We start from the raw sequence: 23,349 nt of genomic DNA on the forward strand, positions 1-23,349 counted from the left end.
GCATCCAGTTATTTCCTTGTAAAGAGTCTCCTCCACCTCCCCAGCGAGAAAGGGGCACTGTGGAGGAGAGAAGATGGTTTCTCGGGGTGGGGGGGTGGGGTGTGGAAGGCTGGGGATGGGAGGGAAGCTGTAGGGTTCACGGGACACTGAGCACATGGGAGAGCTTGCTCCTCCCACGCCCCTCTACCCCTTGGACTTCTCTGCCTGTTGTTTTCACAGTAGGTGCCAGAAAATCCAAGATAAACCCCAGCGTGATCACTATGCCTTCATCAGCTGACTCCCTTCCCAGTCCCTCTCCAGGTGCTCCCTGAACTCCTGCCCTATTACACAAGCTGCAGCTGCCACCCACAAACCCCGCTTGGCTACCAACCCCCATCCCTGCCCCAACCTTTGCCTGCTCCTCAACAAGCTGTTTGGGGGCCCTCAGTCTAGTTGGCACCCCAGGCAGGACAGTGTACACCTTTGCTAAGATCCCTGCAGTAGTGTCTGTAGTCATGAGAGAAAAGCCCATATTCCCCCGAGTTCATAAATATATATATGTATATACGTTGGAGCATAGGTGTTAACAGTTTTGTGTTAGTTTCAGCAAAGTGATTCAGTTATACATACACATGTATCTTTTCTTTTCCAAATTCTTTTCCCATTTAGGTTATAACAGAATATTAAGCAGAGTTGCCTGTGCTATACAGTGGTTAGTCCCCTGTTGGTTATCTATTTTAAACACAATAGTGTGTACATGTCAATCCCAAACTCCCAATCTGTCTCTCTGCCCCCAGTCCTTCCCTCTTGGTAACCATAAATTCATTCTTTAAGTCTCTGAGTTTGTTTCTTTCTGTTTTGTAAAAAAAATTCATTTGTATCTTTTTTTATTCTTCAGATTTTGCATATAAGCAATATGATACTGGAGTGGATTGCCATGCCCTCCTCCGGGGGATCTTCCTGACCCAGGGATCGAACCCACATCTCGTATGTCTTCTGCATTGGCAGGTGGGTTCTTTACTCCTACAGCCACCTGGGAAGCCCCCAAGCCATATGATATCGTATGATATTTGTCTTTCTCTGTCTGACTTATTCCACTCAGTGTGATGGTCATCTGAATTCTTGAAGAAGGGAACTCGGGGCCTTGCCTTCCCTCCGTATAGTTCACTGGGGGGTCTTGGTGCTAAATCTCCTCCATTGGCCTTAGCAATCAGGAGCTTCTGTGTCACCCAGTGCCGGAACCAGGCCTGCCTCCACTTGAGAGTCATTTGGACACTGTGGGGGTGATATTAAAAATATTAGTATTTAACAATGAAGGTATCAGGGTGCCAGCTGAGCGTCAGCCCTGGTCTGGCTGCAGGGCGCCCAGAAGGGCACTGGTCATTGTCACTACCGCACAGACAGGGGCTCCCAGCCTCTTCAGCTCCTCCACGTCACTAACTTTGATACTAAGCCCTAGGCCGTCTTCTGGTAACTCCGGACCCACTTCATGAAAACGGACTCCGAAGAAAGCCCCCTCCTCCTGTGTCAGGTCAGCAGATAAGGGAATGACTTTTCAGTTGCCCCGTCACTATTTCACCTTCAGGTCAGCTACTCTCATGCAGATAAAGAACTTCCCTGTGTGGGCAAAAAAGTCACCCAGGACAACCTAGAGCAGGAAAGAGGATGGAGTGACGACTAGGGAAGGGTATTGTGGCCTGTTGCAGGCATCTCAATCAAGAATACCTACATATCATATTAAAACAGATGTGGAGGACTTCCTTGGTGGCCGGCCCAGTGGTTAAGAGTCCGCCTGCCAATGCAGGGGACACAGGTTCAATCCTTGGTCCGGGAGAATCCTACATGCCATGGGGCAGCTAAGCCCATGCACCACAGCTCCTGAAGGCCACACGCCCAAGAGGCTGTGCTCCACAACAAGAAAAGTCACAAGGAGAAGCCCACGCACGGACCCCACTTGCTGCAACTAGAGAAAGCCTGCACACGGCAACAGAGACCCAGCACAGTCAAAAAATAAAATGAATTAATTAAAAAAAAAAACGGATGTGGACAATGAGTCAGTCTACTGACCATGAGGCAACTTCCTGTCCTCAGGGCACATATTAGACACACATGCACACATTTCTAAACCTCAGAATTCTAGGAGTCAGCGTTCCGAAGCCAGTTCTCTCCTGTCCCAGTATTTGTTCTGTCTCCACCATGGGAAGCAAACCCTTGCTTACCAGCCAAGGTACACAAGAAGGAATTCCATGCTAAGGTTAGGTGGTGTGGAGACACCACAAACCACAGACTAACATGAAGGCATAGCCAGCACCAGCTGGATCTTAAACACACTTGCTTTTTTAAATTTAGGAGCGTTTATGTGGACAAAGTGATGCAGTGAATGTGTCCCATGCCTTCACTGGCCACTCATGTCTAGGAAGATACTGGGGGCTGTTCAAGTAATTTTGGGTTTCTAAATTACTTGAGTAATTCTAAATTACTTTGGGTTGCTCTGACCTTAGAGCACAAAATATGGTCTGTCTAGAGGAGTTTGGGAAGCTGAAAGTTGAGTTAGACTTTTTTTTTTTTGGCTATGCTAGGTCTTTCTGTGCACGAGCTTGAGCTTTCTCCAGCTGTGGCGAGCAGGGGCTGCTCTCTAGTTGCGGAATGTGGGCTTCTCACTGCAGTGGCTTCTCTTGTTGCAGAGCACAGGCTCCAGGCCATGCAGGCTTCAGTAGCTGCAGCACATGGGCTCAAGACTTGTGGTACCCAGGCTCTAGAGCACGGACTCAATACTTGCGGTGCACGGGCTTAGTTGCTCTGTGGCACGTGGGGGTCCTCTTGAATCAGGGATCGAACCTGTGTTTCCTGCATTGGCAGGCGGACTCTTTACCACTGAGCCACCAAGAGAAGCTTCTGAGCTCAACTTTACTTTTAACTAAGTTTAACTTCATCAATCTCAGCCCATCTTTCTAGCTAGTAGTGGGCTCTGGTGGCACCCCACCCCCCAACAACCAGATGCCACATTCTGCAAGATCTCTTTCCATTCGGAGGGAATGGGTTGTCTGATGTCAGGGCAACCATGTCTAGATCTGGCAAAACATTACTACTAGGGTTAAGGGAGGGCCCTTTGGTGCACAGGATTCCATGTAAGAGCCCTGAGTGAGACCTGCTCATCTGCTCTGAAAGAAAGGCCTATGGATGAAGGAACCAATGTTTACCAAGTGCCTTAGGCACTTGCCACAAATCACTTGTTATCCATTCAATCCTGAGAGGTCTCACTGTCCCTCTTACTGATGAGGGAACAAAGGCTTAGGGGAGTGAAACACTGTGCTCAAGCTCAGAGCAGCTCCAAGCCACTTTGCTGTTCACGTCCCAGTCCATCCCCTTCCAGGTGTGCAAGGCCCTGACACATGTTATGATGTCCTGGCAGATGTCAGCACAGGGAGTGGCTACAGGCGGAATTTCTATGGACCTTCGGTTTAGTCACAGCACTGAGGCCACAGGAATGGGTTTGCTGCTGCCAGTGGCAATCAGTTACCCTGTATCGAGCCTTCTCGGCTTGGGGAAGTCTCCAAAACAGGTGCTACTGGGTGTGAGGTGGGAATAGACAATCCCTTACCGATAGAGGGAAAACAACCCTCAAAAGGTGAAACCCTTAAGGCACAGGAGTACTATTCCGACATGTTTCATGAAAATCTTAAAATCATGTTATATACTGTCTATCCTATACTAAACTGGGGCTTCCCAGGTTGTGCTAGTGGTAAAGAACTCACCTGCCAAAGCAGGAAACACAAGGGACGTGGGTTCGACCCTTGGGTCAGGAAGATCCCCTGGAGGAGGGCATGGCAATCCACTCCAGTATTCTTGCCTGGAGAATCCCATGGACAGAGGAGCCTGGCAGATTATGGTCCATAGTGTTGTGAAGAGATGGACATGACTGAAGCAACTGAGCATGCGTGTGCACACACACACCATACGAAACTGGCTTTGTGAATTTGCCAAATATCCTCAGGCCCCATGCCTTTACTCACACTTTCTTCCTCTTATGAAACCTTTCCAAACATCTCCTGGGAGCCACCACCCTCAACTCAAATGACTTTCTCCTCTGGTCTCAACAGAATTCACACACACCCGTTGTGGCTCTTTCCTCACTGCTTCCAATGACATGTGTGCTCTGTCCCCCAGCAGAGGGAGATGTCTACAGAAGCAGTCTGAGCTCTAATAAACCTCCCCCTGGGCAGAACACCTAGCCCAATGCCTGGCACACAATGCCGTGCATGTTTGGTGAATTACATTCATCAGTGCGCATCTATGTACCCAGGCGGAAGGGGGAGTCTAAAATAGCACAGTGTGTGTGTGTTAGTCGCTCAGCCCTGTCTGACTTTGCAACCCCATGGACTGCAGCCCACCAGGCTCCTCCATCCATGGAATTCTCCAGGCAAGAATACTGGAGTGGGTTGCCATTTCCTTCTCCAAAATAGCACAGGCACTTGCTCAAATCCTTGAGGTTTGTTCCTATAAAAATGTCTCTTAAAAACTTGAGACACAGGGAAAGGGTCCTCTTCAGAGCACCCCCGCACAGACATGTAGTCCACCCATCTAGATCTCTCTTTATGGGTCTCCCTTTATGTCTCCTACTCACCTGCAGCCAAAGCCCAGCCCCACGGCTGCCCGCGGATGCCCTCCGGTGGCTCTTCCAGGTAATGACAACACAACACTGCCCAGAGAGTAGAGGGTAGGCTCTTTATTGGGAGGTGATTGCTGTACCACAGGAAGATAGGAGTCAGAGGAGACACAAGCAGTGTCAGCCCCAGAAATGTGGATCTCCTCTCCCAATGGATATGTTTCTTTAGAAAATCCCACGAGGCTGGGACGGGAGAGCCCAAGGTTAGAAGCAGAACTGGAAAGCCTCGGTCACGTGCGGCTTCCAGGGCTCCAGGCTGGGGAGCAGGGAGGAGATACTCATGACGTGCCAGGTCTCCCCATCTGACACCACGGAGCTCTGGTAGGACAGCAGCTGCACCCCTGCCTCTGCAAGGAGGCCTGGAAGTAGAAGAAACCCCTGGTTAGCACCAGGCACAGGGGAAGGAGAAGCAGGAGGCTGGGAGTGGGCTCACAAGTCTTGATTTCTGACACCAGTATTGCAACAGGGGTGATGGTCTCAGAACTGAAGAGCTGAGACAGAGGGAACAAAGGGCTCTGGTCAGCTCCCTCACTATTCCAGTAGCTTCAGGAACACCCTGACCATCAGGCAAGGCAGGGGAGGGAAGATTAGCCACAAAGAGCCAAAGCCACCAGCTGGACTTGCTGGCTGGCAGTTTTATCCGGACCACCCACAAGGGAGAAAAGCAGGGGAAAGTTCCTCTTGGCATCTGGCAAGGACATTGATATCAGGCCCCCTGAGGCCTGTGGACACTCATTCTCTGTCATACTTGGAAGTGCCCCAGGACCCTGAGCAGGTGGTGCCAGGGGCCTGAGGCAAGTCCAAGATGCCCACGACTGCTGGAGGGGATGCTCAGACAGGCTTTGTTAAATCAGGCTGACCACCACCCAGCCCTGCCATCAGGAAACCTGCAACTCAGTGGCTCTGAACTCCAGGATACACTTCTATAGGCCGTCTCAAACTGAGTCCTTAACCTGGTGAGCACCTGGCTAGTAACAGGGGCTCTGGGGTCCCACCCCTGCCGCATGGCTCTGCAACCTCAGATAAGGCAATTAATCTCGCAATTCCACATCCAGCCCCACATGTTCTGGAAACTGCTGCAGATCCAGTGATGCCTGCAGGCATGAAGAGGGGCTGAAGGAGGCAGAAATCCACAGACTGCAATCCCAGGACAGAGCCCTCCCCACACACACACAGCCGTCCCTGCCTCCAGGGCACTGGCCAGCCCCACTGGCCCTCCTCACCAATCATGGTTGGCAGCATCACAGGGTTGGAGGCCTGAGCCCGGAACATGAGCAGTGGCTGGCCGGGGTGGAGAGGCACTTCTGGTCTGAAGACAGCTCCGTTGAGCGCCTGCAGCACAGGCTTGGTGCCCTGGACCAAGCCCACGGCCTGGTAGGGGGCACCTGCCAGGGCCACGGTCAGCAGGCATTCCCCGAAGTCCTGCTCCCCTGGTGTGGCAGGGTTGTGGGAGGTGGTCACCTGCAGAGAGGAGGCAAAGAGGCACAGTGACGCCCACTCCCTCCCTTGGCCTAAATGCCAATCTGTAGGGCATCAGCCTGGCTGCCACACTTAGCAATTCAGGGTCAGGGGAGAGGGCAGATGGGCAAGCCTGGCGCCCCTGAGTATGAGCTTCCTCCCTGAAGGAGGGCGAAGAGATCTACCGGATACAGGTAAAGGCTTGGAGGGGAGAGTGGGAGGAGAAGGCAGAGGGAGGGAGGCAGACTTCTCTCTGTCCCCAGGATCATCCCTGAAGAAGGGCTGGACAAGCAGCCCAGCCACCAGAGGCAGTCCAGCCTGATCCCTCCGGTGCTGACTTCCTGCTCCCTACACAGAAGCAGTGGCCAACCCAGGATGTCAGAGAGCAGGCGAAGGAGAGGAAGGGGGCCACGGGAGCTCACTGCCCACTGCCTCCGCCAGCTCGCACTGGCTGAGAAACACAGACTTTGATCTTAAGATGGAACCAGAAGGGAAGACACCACAGGGAAGCCCATGAGGGGCTGCAGAGGATAAGAGGAGGTGTGGCGAGCTCCCGGAGTTTGCAGACTAGCCCAGACCCTGGGTGGGGTGGTAAAGGAGTGCTGGATGGAGAGTTAGAGGCTGATGCGGGGCCACCTCCCAGCTCCCAGCCGGGCTCTGAGATCGCCTTCTTGGCTGTGAAGTGGGGGTCCTGCTGGCCCTCTCGCTCACAGAGCAGTTATGCACACAGCACTTTCACAGTGTCAGTTCTCATGCTGATGCTCGGGGGTTGGCGGAGGGGAGGTCATGGCTGTCTCCCACAGGGAGGCACTGTCACCGACAGGACTCACGCCCTGGGGAGTCCCCATCAGTGAGCAGAGCTGCGAGGAGCTCTGAACACAAGGGAGAAAGGCAGTGCTGAGGGGTGGAGGGGAGGGGAAGGAGGGGAGGGGAGGGGAAGGAGGGGAGGGGCGGGGAGGGTGCGCACATCGAGGCCAGCCTCTTTCACCAGCAGCATGGCGTTCACCAGGTTCACATTTGCCTGCTGGGACGCGTCCTTCAGGAGGCCGATGATGACTGCGGGGGCCAGGCAGCTCCCGGAGTTCTTCAGGGATGATCCTGGGGACGGAGAGAAGTTGCCGTCAGGGCGCTGTGTGTTGAGCAACACGGGAGCGGGCAGTGCACCCCAGCCCTGAGCCCTGGGTCACACGGCTCCTCACCGCCCTGGGGGGGCCCAAGCCCAGGCTGCTGGGCAGTTCTGGGGGATGGAGAGGCAGCCAGGGGTGGGGGACATACTGGGGGTCCACACCAGGGAGGCTCTACACCACTGTAAGAAACTCCTCTCCAGAACCCAGCCCAACTCCACTGTCCCCAGCCGGCCACCTGGGTCTGCCTGTACCCTCACCCCTACTTGGCACTTCACCCTTGCTGGTCTCAGGAAGTGGAAGCAGAAAGGGGCAACCGAAGCACCTGAGCCAACCTCCCTGGCTCTGCCCCTTCCAGGTATTGGCAACGCTAGCGGTCTACCCCACCACCACCCCACCACTCCAGCCTTTCTGCAAGTGAGCAGATGTCCAACAGTCAGTGGGGAGGACAGGCCTCTGCAGAGCACAGGGGACCCACTCCCCAGCTGAGCCCCTGAGGACGTCAGCCTGCTGGAGAGCCCACCTTAGAATGTTCCAGAGCACAAAATACCCCCAGCACCTGCCTCGTCTGAAACACCCGCCTCAGCTTTCACTTCACGGGTGAAGAACCCATGGCTCAGAGAAGGGGAAGTCCCAGGGCAGGTAAGCAACCGGGTCAAAACCAGAATAGAGGTTCTGTCGCTTCCCCCGGACTCCCTCCATCCATCCTACTGCCTCCCACAGGAAACTCCGAACCTTGTGGAGGTCCTTCTCGCATCCCAAACGTGCACATTTTAAAAATACGGCATAACAGGACTTAGGAAAATTAAGCAGACTTCCCAATGACTGTGTGCCCCTCCCTTTCTGTCCTCACTTGGTAGCAAGCGAGCCATACTCAAATGGAATGTGAGACGCGGGGTCACAAGAACGGGGGTGTCTCCGAGCCCCTCTCTGGTCTGTGGCCTGCAGCAGACACATCCGCTGGGATTGCAGGAGTCCACAGCCCTCTTTGCCCTCCCTCTGCAGAGTGCCCAACTCACCCTGTGTCACCACCTGGATGGTCCCTTTGGGAGACCCAGCCCAGGCCTGCATCAGCGCCCCAAGAGCTTTAGCCAGACTGACCCAAGGCTTGGTGTGTGGACAGAAGATGCTGGCAAGGGCCTGGGCATTTACCTGCAGAGAAAAGGGAGCAGGACTGAGGTCATGAAGGGGAGGGACAGGGCACCCCTGCCCGAATCGGCTCCCAGACAAGGTCTTAAGGCCAAGCCTCAGCTCCACATGGATAGCAGGCAGGAGGGGGCCAGCCTGGTTTTTGGGTGTCTTGGGGTGATAACCTTCATCAGCCACCCACAAGATGACAAGCTTGTTCCTGTCGCTGAGGAGCGCTATACAGCCAGAAAACGGCACAGCTCCCTGGCTCCCCCTATTGGCTCCCCTAAGCACAAAAGGCTCCCCCACTTCAAACTGCCAAGAGGGGAGCAGGGAAGAGAGGGAAGGGACATCTCCCTCTTCTCTGAATGTGCCTCCACCCCTCCCCAACTCCACCAGAGATTTGATTTTCCTGTGCAAAGGAAGGAAGATGGGTCTTTGATGTAAAGCATGTGGAGAGTCACAGATCACTTAGACCTAGACTAGTGGGTCTTTCGGGAATGGCTTTCCTATCTGCCTTCATTTTTATTTTCTTTTATTTTTTTTTAAAGTATATACTTGTTTTTGTGTGTGTGTGTGTGTTTTTAATTTTATTTTATTTTTAAACTTTACAATATTGTATTAGTTTTGCCAAATATCGAAATGAATCCACCACAGGTATACCTGTGTTTCCCATCCTGAACCCTCCTCCCTCCTCCCTCCCCATACCCTCCCTCTGGGTCGTCCCAGTGCACCAGCCCAAAGCATCCCATATCGTGCATCGAACCTGGACTGGCGACTCGTTTCATACATGATATTATACATGCTTCAATGCCATTCTCCCAAATCTCCCCACCCTCTCCCTCTCCCACAGAGTCCATAAGACTGTTCTATACATCAGTGTCTCTTTTGCTGTCTCGTACATAGGGTTATTGTTACCATCTTTCTAAATTCCATATATATGTGTTAGTATACTGTATTGGTGTTTTTCTTTCTGGCTTACTTCACTCTGTATAATAGGCTCCAGTTTCATCCACCTCATTAGAACGGATTCAAATGTATTCTTTTTAATGGCTGAGTAATACTCCATTGTGTATATGTACCACTGCTTTCTTATCCATTCATCTGTTGATGGACATCTAGGTTGCTTCCATGTCCTGGCTATTATAAACAGTGTTGCGATGAACATTGGGGTACACGTGTGTCTTTCCCTTCTGGTTTCCTCAGTGTGTACGCCAGCAGTGGGATTGCTGGATCATAAGGCAGTTCTATTCCCAGTTTTTTAAGGAATCTCCACACTGTTCTCCATAGTGGCTGGACTAGTTTGCATTCCCACCAACAGTGTAAGAGGGTTCCCTTTTCTCCACACCCTCTCCAGCATTTATTGCTTGTAGACTTTTGGATCGCAGCCATTCTGACTGGAGTGAAATGGTACCTCATAGTGGTTTTGATTTGCATTTCTCTGATAATGAGTGATGTTGATGGAACTGGAGGAATCAACCTACCTGACTTCAGGCTCTATTACAAAGCCACAGTTATCAAGACAGTATGGTAGTGGCACAAAGACAGAAATATAGATCAATGGAACAAAATAGAAAGCCCAGAGATAAATCCACGCACATATGGACACCTTATCTTTGACAAAGGAGGCAAGAATATACAATGGATTAAAGACAATCTCTTCAACAAGTGGTGCTGGGAAAACTGGTCAACCACTTGTAAAAGAATGAAACTAGAACACTTTCTAACACCATACACAAAAATAAACTCAAAATGGATTAAAGATCTCAATGTAAGACCAGAAACTATAAAACTCCTAGAGGAGAACATAGGCAAAACACTCTCCGACATACATCACAGCAGGATCCTCTATGACCCACCTCCCAGAATATGGAAATAAAAGCAAAAATAAACAAATGGGACCTAATTAAACTTAAAAGCTTCTGCACAACAAAGGAAACTATTAGCAAGGTGAAAAGGCAGCCTTCAGAATGGGAGAAAATAATAGCAAATGAAGCAACTGACAAACAACTAATCTCAAAAATATACAAGCAACTCCTACAGCTCAATTCCAGAAAAATAAATGACCCAATCAAAAAATGGGCCAAAGAACTAAATCGACATTTCTCCAAAGAAGACATACAGATGGCTAACAAACACATGAAAAGATGCTCAACATTTTTATTTTATATCTTGATTTTAAGTGTGTTTTTACACTGTCACAAAACACTCTGTCTAAATACCACAATTTGTAAGGCGGGATTTATACACTTTTTTTTTTTTTTTGCCATATCACACAGCGTGTGGGATCCCAGTTCCCCAACCAGGGACTGAACCCAGGCCACAGTAGTGAAAGCACTGAGTCCTAACTACGGGACCACCAGGGAACTCCCTGAATTCATACACTTTTGATGATCCTATCACTCTTCAAATGCAGACTCCTATGAAGTCCACACAGGCCTGCTGGGCAGTTGCAAAGAGGCAGAAGCCACATTATCCTCCAATGCTGTGAAGTCTGGGGTCTGGCCAGCTGGACTCCCCGCTGACAACAAAGCAGCATGTTCAGGGTCAAAATGTCTATTTCGTCTTGTGGCTCAAGATGTCTCTGAGTTAAGTATCTGGCCACTTACACTGAGGCAACCTGTAAAGAGAATCATCTAAGAAGGATTTAATTAGAATCCTGGGGTTGGATGCAAATCAATCAAGCAGATGTAATGAAAGGAAAACGTAGATCTTTCTATTCCTGTTTCCACAGAGAAAACTGGCAGAGAATTAAAGAAGATGGAGCCTTAAAGATGGAAACAGCTGAGGAGGCAGGACTCCCCAGCAGACCCTGCTGTGTGATGAGGTCCCGGGTGTGATTGTGCCCCACGGCCGGCTCCCCTTTGATCCTCTCTGAAGTGCACAGAAAGAAAGGGCAGTGAGTCCCAGAACTGCGAGGCGAGAACTGAAGGGCCAGGTGACGGCTGGGGGGGAGAACTGCAGACGGCAGGGGGAAAGCGCTCACCAGAGAAGCCCCACAGGCATGCGCCACACCTGGTTCCTTCCCCACGCAGGCCAGGGTGCTGCTCGCCCAGAGGTCTGCCGAGTCAAAAGAGGCATCTATCTTCTCTAGAAGGTGAGCAGGAGGCTCCAGGAAGAGCCAAGGCATTCGGGTGCCAACCTGATCCTCAAGCTAGTCTGTGCCTCAGGTCACAGCAGAAAGGAACTGGAGAGGACCCAGTAAAGAATGAGGGACAATGGGGCTTCCTGGGTGACAAGGAGGTCTTTCTTACAAATGCCTGTGGTACCCGAGCCACTGCAGGGTAAAACAGGCATTTGTTCCTAATTTGAGACTAAGTTTAATGATCTGACTGAGATCTGACCACATAAGTAAGAAGGGGACATTTCATGGGTCCCTTACTTTCTCAGCGTGTAGCGGTCACAGTGGCCTGGAGAGTTGGGCTCCCAAACAAGGGCTGAACAAAGCAGTCTGTGTCTCTCCCACCATAACTCTGTCCTCAGAAGCGAAAAGCCCTATGCTGAAGGTCAGCCAGGAAGGTCAGGGACCACCCTCCAGCCCTGCCCCCCCATTCATTATTGGTTAAGTATTTGGGGTAGAGCCACATGAGCTGCAGAAAAAGCTTACATCCTGCTTTGGGTTTTTTTTTTTTATCCTCTGAAAACTTAAAGAGTATAATTAAGGACTAAAATATAAACTCATGAAATCTTAATAACAAGAATGTGGCTCATGGCAAAAGGATTGGGATGGAGTGAGACAGGCCAAGCAGATACTCGTGAAGGGGTAGGTGGCAAGCCCCTTGAAGAAGAGTCATGCGTTCCTAATTCACCCCTGCCGTGCCAAGTCGCTTCAGTCATGTCCGACTCTTTTGCGACCCTATGGACTGCAGCCCACCAGGCTCCTCTGTCCATGGGATTCTTCAGGAAAGAATACTGGACTGGGTTGCTGTGCCCTCCTCCAGGGGATCTTCCCAACCCAGGAATTGATCCCACATCTCCTGCATGAGCAGGCAGGGTCTTTACTACTAGCGCCACCTGGCAAGCCCCCCTTATTCACCCCTGTGTCCCCAAAGGGCTATAATAGCATCTGGCACCCACCAGAGTTTAGGGACCATCTGAAGACTGAATGAATGAGACAGGACTTGAAGTATAAGTCAGGTTCAGCTTGGAGAAGAAACAAAGGACCAGGAAGGGCCCATTGAGAGCACAGTCAAGACGTCACGATTTGGGGAAATTAAGGGGCCAGTAAGCGTGGAGAGTTCCTTAGCAGGGGTGATGAAGGCTGTGGGGGCAGGGTGGCCTCTGCTCAGGATTCTAAGTGGAGGTTATGAAAGGCTTTCTCTTCGGTCCGTCCCCCCCACTCACCCAACCTTGGGCACCCCGCCATCACACCAGCCTCACTCCTTCACTCCCAAGGCCTGCAGAGAACAAAGGAGCCTTTCTCCAGAGGCATGGCGCAGGGGAAAAAAAAAACCGGGGTCTCAGCAGCAAGCCTGCAACAGAACAAGCTAAGCTGGCTCCAGGGTGCCGGGCCTCAGCTCTCGAGGCTAAACTGCAGGGCAGCTCCTGCCGCCCCACCCAGAGCACTGCCGGCCGTTGTCAAGTGCAGTCCCTTATCTTAGGCTCCCAGGGCTGAATCTGGTCACTACTCAGCCCCGCTGTCCCCATTCCCAGCTAAAACATGCCCTCCTCTGACTTCTCCTTCCGGGCCCAGCCCCACAAGGCATACTTACGACCCCCGCCAGGGACTTCCCCTTCACCATGTCCACAAACTGGAGGGCGATCTCCTCCCCGCAGCGACTCTGGGCCTCCTTGGTGCTGGCACCCAGGTGGGGGCAGCTGATGACATTCTCATGGTCCACCAAGGCCCGGTCCCGGGGTGGTTCCTGACCAGAAAGAGACATCTCTGGGTGCGGTGCTATGGACTGCCTCAGAAACTGGAGGGGGAGAGGGCAGGAGCAATGCCAACTCCTACTTCTGTTTTGCCCGGTGGTCAGTGGACTCAGTAATAATCAGCTTCCTCATGAATGTTCCATCACAGCAGAACAGACAGAGTCGTAGACTGGATTCCAATCTCAGCTCCATCACTTACTACTCATGTGCTTTGGGCACATCTCCATCTCTCTGAGCCTCAGTTTCCCTATCTGTAAGATGGCTTAATACTACCTACCTCCTGACACAGAGGTGTTATTTTTGGCAACATAATTTCTCCCACTAGAGACAGTAAGCCAAGGCCTTTGCTCAGCTGGGCTTCCAGCTCAAGGCCCTTTGTTCCCACCTCCCCTCCGCCCGCTACGCCGAGCAGGCACTTACCTCCGTGAACACGTCCAGCGCAGCGCCAGCACACTGACCCGACTGCAGGGCCCGGAGCAGGGCGCCTTCGTCCACGATCCCTCCTCGAGCACAGTTCACCACGCACACCCCCTTCTTGCACTGGGCAAAGGTGCTGTCGTTCAGCAGGCCTGGGAGGGAAGGAGACGCCATCTTGCAGCGGTGGTGTCGGGAACCACTTGCTCTGGCTCCGGAGGCCCCACCTTCCCCACCACGGGCTCTTCCCCACACGCCTCCTTCCTGGGGGACTACAACCTCTCTGGTCTCACTGCTCCCTTCTCAGATGCTCTGGGCCAGGAGTCCTAGTGACAAATTTGGATCAGACTCAGTTGAGTTGAGAAACATCTCAAATGTCCCTGAGATGTTAGTATCCACAGGGTCCAAGGAAGTATCCACAGGGTCACTGATCCTACACGTTGACCCAGTTCAACCAGACCCTGTGCATTTCCAGCCAGCTCACCCCTCCTCAGTCTGATGCCAGGCCGTGTAACAAAGCATCACCGTGCTCCATGCTCACAGGATGTGGATGCCACCTTCCCACCATAGCTGGTCCCCAGCGTGGGCAGAAGGCCCAGACTGAGGGCCCACCCTTACCTGGTCGGTGGCTTCTGTGGTCAACCCACACACCTACCTGTCGTGGAGGGCAGGAGAGGTGTGTGCACAGTGATAAAGTCACAGAGAGGCCAGATCTGCTCCAGGGGCAGCTGCTGCACACCGAAGGAGGCCGAGACCTCTGGCGAGATGATGGGGTCGTAGCCTATGGTCTGGGGACGTGTGAGAGGCAGAGGTAAGTGTCACTATTGGTTGTCAGTACTGGTATTATTAATCATGGCTACCGTTTATGGAGCACTGACTCGAAACTGAGCACTACTGTTAAGCCTTCCCTCCCTGGTGGCTCAGACGGTAAAGAATCTGCCTGCAATGCCAGAGACTGGAGTTCAATCCCTGGGGTGGGAAGATCCCCTGGAGAAGGGACTGGCAACCCACTCCAGTATTCTTGCCTGGAGAAGTCCATGGACAGAGGAGCCTGGCGGAGTCCATGGGACTGCAAAGAGTCAGACACAACTGAACAACTACCACAATACCCATTTATCTCTCACGGGAATTCAAGGGGGTTGGTACTATTATTCTTCCTACTTGATCTGAAGGAAGTGGGGCATCCATGCTGGAGCAGGCAGGGTCAGAATTCAAAGGGAGGTTCGCCCACCTCCAAGCTCTGGACCATGAACCAGCAGGAGCAGCTGGTATGTGGCTGAACCAGTAAAGCTCAGACACCCTTTGAAAGCGGGGAGCCCCTGTGAGAAAGAATGATCCTGTGGGGAGCAGTGATGCAGTCAGAGGGCACGAGGGAAAGGAGGGGAGAAGCTGGCTGCAGCTGGAGGCCCCAGGGGCCAGAAGATGGGCAGGCACGCCGCCCACTTCAACGGAGCGAGGAAGAGGTAAGGGAGAAGGATGGTGGTGGTGCCCAGCAGGGCTATCAACAAGACAGACTCACCACCGGGGAAGGGGGTGAAACACCAGGGCTGACACCAGGTGGGTAGAGTACGGTCCTGTCTCTCCAAGGTTCTTTTCACAAGGCTTAAAGTGTATCTCGTCTTGGAAGGCGTAACTGGGCGACTAATCAGGCAGAGGTATAAACGACTAAAGGCAGATCCTTTCAACAAGGCAAGCTTGACTGGGGAGGGGAAGGACATCAAGAGGAGGAAAGTGAGACTTAGAGGCACCATGGGTTGAGAGGATCCAGAAAGAACCGTGGTCTGAGCTGGTGGGGAGAGGACAGCCCCCAAAGCAGAGGTACCTCCCTGAGGCTGAAGAGACGGAGGGAAGGTTGGCTCCTGGGAGATGAGGGCAGACAGGAAACTCGGGGTGTAAACTTCATCGACCCCATGAAATCAGCCAAAGGTCACCACATATTGATGGGAAGAGGGAACGCTAGAGAAGACAACGCTCACGAGAAGGAAGAAAAGGCACAGACTCATGGCTGATGATGGCAAACACCCTTTGCATTAACTAGGTGCCTCACGGGGCTTCCCTGGTGGCTCACTGGTAAAGAATCCACCTGCCAATGAAGGAGACAAGGGTTTGATCCCTGAATCGGGAAGATCCCCTGGAGAAGACAATGGCAATCCACTCCAGTATGCCTGCCTGGGAAATCCCATGGACAGAGGAACCTGGTGAACACAATTTAGCAACTAAACAACAAACGACAACTTGCATCTCATACTTGATGAGTTAGACACTATTACTTCCCTGTTCTACATACGAAGAAACTAAGACAGAGGTTAAATGATTTGCATGCTCAGTTGCTAAGTTGTGTCTGACTCTTTGTGGTCCCGTAGACTGCGGCCCACTAGGCTCCTCTGTCCATGGCATTCTCCAGGCAAGAATACTGGAGTGAGTTGCCATTTTCTTCTCCAGGGGAATCTTCCCAATCCAGGGATTGAACCTGCATCTCCTGCACTGGCAGGTAGATTCTTTACCACTGAGCCACTTGGGAAGCCCATTAAATGATTTAACCAAGGTCATAAAGATAGCAAGTGGCAGAATTAGGACACAAGTATTCTGGATCCAGGGTCCATGCTCCTAATTCCTATCTGCTAATCAGGGGTGGAGTGGGGAGGCCCACAGCCCCCACCTGAGAAAACAGGGATAGAATGAGATGGAAATATCTCTTCTTACATCAGAAAGAATCCTGGCTACCAGCCACATACCTCTCAGCAGGGGCGATGCTTTGAAGGTTCCCACAAGCAGCTGGGAAGGATGTGCAACTAGGTAAGAAGCATTTTTCTCTAGAAACAGCAAAGACCTAACCACTTCCTGCCTGGTCTACCCAAGAGGCCTGCCCCGGGCTCTCTCCTTGGGCCTGGCCCATGTCAGCCACAGTGACCTGACGGGGAAGAGGTGTAGAAGTCATAAGAATCTCAAAGGTACTGAAATGCTCAAGAAGGCAGGACAGTTGGCTGAGCTGTGCAGGTCTGCAGGACCCAAGATAAGGACTCTGAACCAGGAGATGGGCCTGAGTCTGGCCTCAAGTGTGGTCAACTGTGTGTCCAGGTGCAAGTCAGAGCCTCCAGACCTGGATCCTCAACTTTAAGAAAAGGAACAGGTGGAAAATTTCAAAGTGACCCCTCCTCTGGCTTTCAACAATTCAATGTTCCATGAAAAGAAAGCTCCCTGAGAAAACATTCAGAGTTGGCCCAGGATTAAACCAAACACAAACAGAAAGAACACAAAGCCTAACATTTCAACAGTGGTTACCTCTAGGTGGTAGAATTAACTTTTTTTCTCCTTTATGCTTTCCTAAACTCTTTCAAGTTTCCCCCACTGACCATGAATTTCTTTTGAAGCTAGGGAAATATAAAAGTTATTTTAGAAAATCATGGCACAGAAGATTACTAGATCAAGTCAGCCTTCCTAGAGAAAAAACAGAAAACAGTTATGAATGAGGTGTGGCTTTTGGAACCATATTTTTCATTCATCGTCAGCTCTGTGGCACCAAACAAGCCAAGTGGGTCCCACTCCAACCCTCGTGGAGGTATAGGGGAAAGAGGCTGCCCCCCTCCCCACGCCCTTACAGGATGGTAAGCCCATGGCCATTCCACAGAGGTAAACTCTTTCTTTCTCGTGGGGAGAATGAAATATCCAGAGGAGGGGAGAGGACCCTGCCCTGGTTCTCACAAGTCTTCTTTGTCCACTGGCTCTGAGGCTGGCTGGAACAATGTCCCATTCATCTCTAATCCAGATATACTTTTTTTTTTTTTTCTCCATGCGGAACATGGGGAGGATGGGGACACCAACAGAAGTCACATGGCCAAACCTAAGGGAGCAAGGTCACACAACCCTATTGCCTCTGGGCTCTCAGGAGCCAAGAATCAGCACAGGGCTGTCGAGGAAGGCTCCTGCAGGCTGAGTCTATCCCAGTGTCCCTGCTGCAGGTGCCTGGGGCTAAAGGGTGGGGGTGGTGGTGCAGGGGAGATAAGCATCTGCCAGGCTGTCAGCAGGCCCTGACTCAGCTTTCTTTCAGAGAGAGACAGCATCTCCTTCATCTGCAGACAACTGCAGGGGAAGAATTTTACCCTGTTCTCATTTTTCACTCAAGATACCCAGGGCAGAGACAGGGGCTGAACTCAACTAAGGGCCAGGAGACATGTTCCGGGAGGTAAAAAGGGTGACATGAGGCCCAGGAGACCAACCCCGAGTCGGGTTCCGATGTGTTCAAGAAAGGTCAGATGTCAAATGGATGGATGTCAGGCACTTCTGGGTTCATACCATCTATTCCTAGAGAGGAGTCTTAGGGATTTGCATAAAGGGATTCCCCACCCCAACTCCAGCCCCAGGACAGAGTCCTGATGTTGGGGCAACAGAGGAACCCTAGCTTTTCAAGTGGTGTTCCCAGGTGACCTCCTAGCTGCTGTCATAGAAGGCAGCCTAGGGAGACCAGTCATACTGCTCCTGGTCCTTCTGGCTGCCTGTGGATGGAGGAGATCAGGGAGGCTTTCAAGGTATAAAAGGGCTCCAACAGAGGAGCCTAATGCTCACGTGCCTCTCTCTATCCCAGAGCCAATCTTTGAGTTTAGCATTGGCACTCTCCCTCCCCAACCACACAATGAAATCTTAAACACAAACTCAATATAAAACCATATCAGGACCTCCCTGGTGGTCCAGAGGTTAAGAATCCGCCTGCCAATGCTGGGGACACAGGTTCAATCCCTGGTCCAGGAAGATCCCTCATGCCATGGGGCAACTAAGTCCATGAGCTACAACTACTGAGCCCACGGGCTGCAGCTACTGAAGCCTGAGAGCCTAGAGCTCTGTATGAGAAGCCACTAGCATGAGAAGTCTGTGCATGGCAACTAGAGAAAACCCCTGCACAGCAACGAAACCCAGCACAGTCAAAAATAATAATAATAATAATATAAAACCAGATCAATTCAAAACCATAGAGGTGAAGGCCCAGAAGCCCCACCATCTGCTCTCTCCCTGGGCCCACACTCCACGTCCTTGAGTGCACGTGTGCATGCTAAGTTGCTCAGTCGTGTCTGACTCTTTGTGAGCCCATGGACTGTAGCCCCCAGGCTCCTCTGTCCATGGGATTCTCCAGGCAAGAATACTGGAGTGGGTTGCCATGCCCTTCTCCAGGGGATCTTCCAAACCCAAGGATCAAACCTGTGTCTCCTGCATTACAGGCGGATTCTTTACCACTAAGCCACCGGGGAAGCCCTTCCACGTCCTTACTATGTGTCTAAACTTGAGGCTCTGGGAAGAATCTGAAAACCACTGCTCTGGGGCAGAAAGAATTGCAGGTACCAGACTGAGATGGGCGCTGCCTGCTGTGTGAATGACTGAGCGCAGGAACATGGTGCAGGGACTGATGTACCAACAGGAACCAGCAGGAAGGACGGTGGTGGCGGCAGTGCTGGGCAAAGAGCACCAGACTGGGACCCAAGAGGAGTCTGAGCTAGACTCCACCCCTCACTCGTCCTATTATCTTGAGCATTTCACATAACCTTCCTGGGCCTCAGTTTACTTATCTGTAAACTGGGATAATAATATCAACTCCAGAGGGTCATTGTAGGCATGATATCTAACACAGCAGATCTCAGTAAATATTAAGTTCAGTTCGGTTGCCCAGTCGTGTCCTGTCCTCTCTGTGAGCCCATGGACTGCAGCACGCCAGGCTTCCCTGTCCATCACCAACTCCCAGAGCTTGCTCAAACTCATGTCCATCAAGTTGGTGATGCCATCCAACCATCTCATCCTCTGTCATCCCCTTCTCCTCTTGCCTTCAATCCACAGCCTTGTCTAACTAACTCGGTAAATATTGGCAAGACCCAAAGGAATTGATGACAACTGGAGCCTCGAGTTAAACATCCCTCCCTTTGGGCTAATGTCAGACTCATCACAATACTGGCTACAAAGAAACTGTTAAGAGATGCTAGTCTGCTCCTCACGGAAAACCTGGTAAGAAAGTATAATGCTCAGCTCCTGATTGGCTGGGGCCTGTTAAGCCATCCCAGGGGACAGGCCAGCTTGAATGAGTTGAGCCTCCAGAGTTATAATCTGTTATCCAGAAACATTACTGAGGACAAGAATATTAGTGTGTTAAGACTCAAGTGATTCAGAACACCAGCAACTGCGGGCTGCCAGATTTATCCAGAAACCCACACCTGTACCTATGGCTCAAGCATGTCTGCAGCTGCTCGAAGGGCCTCCAAGGCTCCTTCTAGGCCTGTGCTGACATAGATGGGCTCTTCCCTCACCCATCCCCACTCATACACCACGTGCTGTTGGGAAGCCACCTGGCTAAGCTCCCCTTTCCCTAAGTGACAAGACAGTCACAAAGGGAAGGAGGAAAAGGAATGGTCCACCCCCAGCATCTAAGCACAAGAAGATCTCTCCTTACAGCCCCTGTGGCATGATGGGGTCAGGTCTTAAATCCTGATACCCTAGAGAGGGTCAGATAACAGTCATCCCATTAACAGCCTAACTGGGTTTCCCAGGTGGCACTAGTGGTAAAAACCTGCCCGCCAATGCAGGAGACATAGAGACACAGGTTTGATCCCTGGGTCGGGAAGATTAGCTTGAGGAGGGCATGGCAACCCACTCCAGCATTCCGGCCTGGAGAATCCCGTGGACAGAGGAGCCTGGCGGGCTACGGTCCATGGGGTGGCACAGAGGCGGATGTGACTGAGCGCACACACGCCAGCCTGATTAGTGGTTAACAGCCTGGTGACAGATCAGGAACAGGGTAAGACCCCAGTGCTGGGAGAGAAGAGGATGATAAAAATAACATCTACAGGCTTTACTGTTCTGCTCGAGCTGGCCCAACCAGAACAACTGGGCCACGCCGTCCAGAACAAGTGGGCCACGCCACCTGGCCCACTCTATGTCCTTTTTTAAAAAAGACATTTTTGATGTGGAACATTTTTAAAGCCTTTATTGAATTTGTTACAATACTGCTTCTGTTTTCAGTTTTGGTTCTTTGGCCAAAAGGCATGTGGGATCTTAGCTTCCCAACCAGGGATGGAACCTGCAACCCCTGAAACGTGAAATCTTAACCACTGGACCTCAAGGGAAGTCCCATCTTTATGTCTTTAGGTTGTTCTCCCAAGTTACTGTAACAAACCCAGTCCTTGAAAATTTGGCACCATTACCTATGATCACACAGCGAACTCAAGGCCAGGGCCATTTCATAGTTTAAAGAAACTGGTAGCCCACTGGGGTGATGTACACTCAGAGATGTGAGGGCTCAAAGGGCATCTGTGCCTGTGTTCATCCCCTCTTCACTCGCTGGCCAGGAAGTTATCTAGTCTTGCAAGTGTATCTGCAGTGATGGGGACTCACTCTCTCCTGAGATCACTTATTCCACTGAGGCCAGCTCTGTCTGTAATGCTGCCTCTCCAGCCTGCACTCTAGTGCTCCTTCCTGGATCTACTTCTTGGAGAGGCGTGACCCGTCTACACGACATCCCTTTGGCTATTTCAAGGCCTCCCCTGTGACTCCCACATCGTGATGAGCTCAGTGCCTCCACCCTTTCTTAGGAAGCACAGATGTGTGGGCTCTGCTGCTGTCACCCTATCTGCAAAGTTTCACAGTCTTGCAGAACATGTGGTCTTGCACTGCTCAAATACTCACAACAGGAATTGATCAGTACGGAGCATGAAGAACGTCACCCCCTTGTTCTGAAAGTCATCTTCTTTCAATGCTGCCAAGAGTCACAGAAGCTTTTCTATCAACCATGTCACAGTTAATCACACTGCACTGTTGTCAACTAAAGGCCTCCTGTCCTGGAAAAGCCTTTATAAACACCTCTACACCCAAGTCTACTTGCTCTGGGGGCTCATATGTGGGGCACTGACACGTATTCCAATTAAATTTCCTATTAGGGTGCCCAACCATTCTAGACTTCCTATGCCTCTTAGGACCTAAGTCTGAACTTTTAAGTATTAATTACTTCCCTCTGCTTCCTGTCATCCACAAATGACACATCATCCAGCCTGTTGATGAGCACAGGGAGCAAGGCAGAGCCCTGCACCATCCTGAACCAATCCCCCTGCAGACCGAGATGAATACATCCTTCAGCCAGTTACTAAACCCTCAGCACCAAGCTCATGATCTCCATCTCAGTCTCAAAGGTATCATGAACGACCTCACCAACGCTTGCTAAAGTCCACATTCTACAAACGATCTAAAATGTTCATCATTGAAGTAATTGCCAAATAAAAGCAATTTATCCCTTCAAAGGAATTCCATGCAACAGTTTAAAAATACAGTAAATCTATTTATTCCAAGACATATGTTTTTATCTTAAAAACATGCACAACAGTCTACTGTCTCTAGGCTAAAACTCTTCTACAGATACAGAACTGTACTTGTATCCCAGAAACCTGTATTCCATGTAAACACATAGAAAAAGTCCAAGATGACATATATCAAACGGATGTTACCTGAGGAAACTCGGATTGGGATGGTCATCTAGGAGAACTTTATCTAAATTTCAATTTTTATGAGAATGCATTCACTTATTACATGATTATAATTTTAAGTAGTCAAGACATATACATCTAGGGTGTCCCATGATATTACCAGTTTACCACTGATTTCCAAAGAGAGACAAAGACTAGTTTGAAACAACTTGTGTTTAGTAAACACTCATCCTGCCTGGATGCTGATAAATCATCTCTTCAGCAATTTGTTCAGGAATCTTCCTTCCTTGCCCTTTAGAAAATCTTGCTCTCCGCAACTGCTCAAACATCAACCAAGGTTCAGATGATGCAGGTCAGTGATTTCTCTGCACTGAGATATGATTCAAAATGTGTCAGACCCAGGAAGCTGTTAGGGAGCTGGATCAAAGTGAGCAGCTGAGTACAAAAGAGGTCACTTTGGGCCGGTGGGAAAGCACCAGAGCCAGGCTCCTCTTGAGGGGCTGGGGTGTATGTGGGGTGGGGGGTACATTTCAAGGTGTGTTTCAGGTTTACAAAGAACATGGACCAGAAGCAAAACAGTCTAGTGACCCTCCAGAGACATCTGCACAGAAGAACCCCCCAGCAAAGCAGATATATGTTGCCACACAAAAAAGGTACCCACACCCTCAAAACCATGCTGGGGACAGAGCATGTGGGCATGTGGTATGTGCTATGCCCAGAGACACAGGTGAGCACTCATATGCAGGGTACAGACATCTCTAGCTGAGCCCTGTCAGTCACGTCTGCTGCTGATGCTCAAGGTCCTGTATCCCCCTCTGTGCCTCTGGGAAGCAGCCGGGGCTGTGGTTAAGTAGCTGAGCGCTGCCAAAGGAACCAAGCTTACCAATCACTTCAATTATTCAGGAAACAAGATGGCTTCGCAGGTGGTTCGGTGGTAAAGAATCCATCTGCTAAGGTGGGGTTCTATCCCTGGGTAGGGAAGATCCCATGGAGGAGGAAATGGCAACCCACTCCAGTATTCTTGCCTGAGAAATCCCATGGACAGAGGAGTCTGGTGAGCTACAGTCCATGGAGTCAGAAACAGTCCAATGCAACTGAACGACTGAGCACGTGTGCACACCAAAAGAATGGACAAGCTTATCAATCACTTCAATTATTCAGGGAACAGGGTAGGGTTTTTGGCCTGGCTTAAGTCACCACAAAAGTCTCATGTCCTTGACAATGAGCGTGGCCAAGCCAGAAGAGCCCAGGGTACTGT

At 51.1% G+C, this 23,349-nt stretch overlaps 1 protein-coding gene across 2 annotated transcripts in view; it reads right to left on the reverse strand.

Annotated features, from left to right (window-relative positions):
- Positions 1-4,690: 4,690 nt before the first annotated feature.
- Positions 4,691-23,349, reverse strand: part of PHGDH (phosphoglycerate dehydrogenase) — a 32,722-nt gene continuing 14,063 nt past the window's right edge. For both annotated transcript variants that reach the window (XM_055584589.1, XM_055584590.1), the window contains 7 exons: positions 14,297-14,429; positions 13,648-13,796; positions 13,068-13,220; positions 8,247-8,379; positions 7,071-7,201; positions 5,869-6,106; positions 4,691-5,004 (listed from right to left, as the gene is read on the reverse strand). In XM_055584589.1, coding sequence (XP_055440564.1) covers positions 4,850-5,004; positions 5,869-6,106; positions 7,071-7,201; positions 8,247-8,379; positions 13,068-13,220; positions 13,648-13,796; positions 14,297-14,429 — 1,092 coding nt within the window. In that variant the 3' untranslated portion in view covers positions 4,691-4,849. The remainder of the gene's footprint in view (positions 5,005-5,868; positions 6,107-7,070; positions 7,202-8,246; positions 8,380-13,067; positions 13,221-13,647; positions 13,797-14,296; positions 14,430-23,349) is intronic.

The sequence above is a fragment of the Bubalus kerabau genome, chromosome 6 (genome assembly GCF_029407905.1).
Source record: "Bubalus kerabau isolate K-KA32 ecotype Philippines breed swamp buffalo chromosome 6, PCC_UOA_SB_1v2, whole genome shotgun sequence".
In the NCBI taxonomy this organism is placed as follows: Eukaryota; Metazoa; Chordata; class Mammalia; order Artiodactyla; family Bovidae; genus Bubalus; species Bubalus kerabau.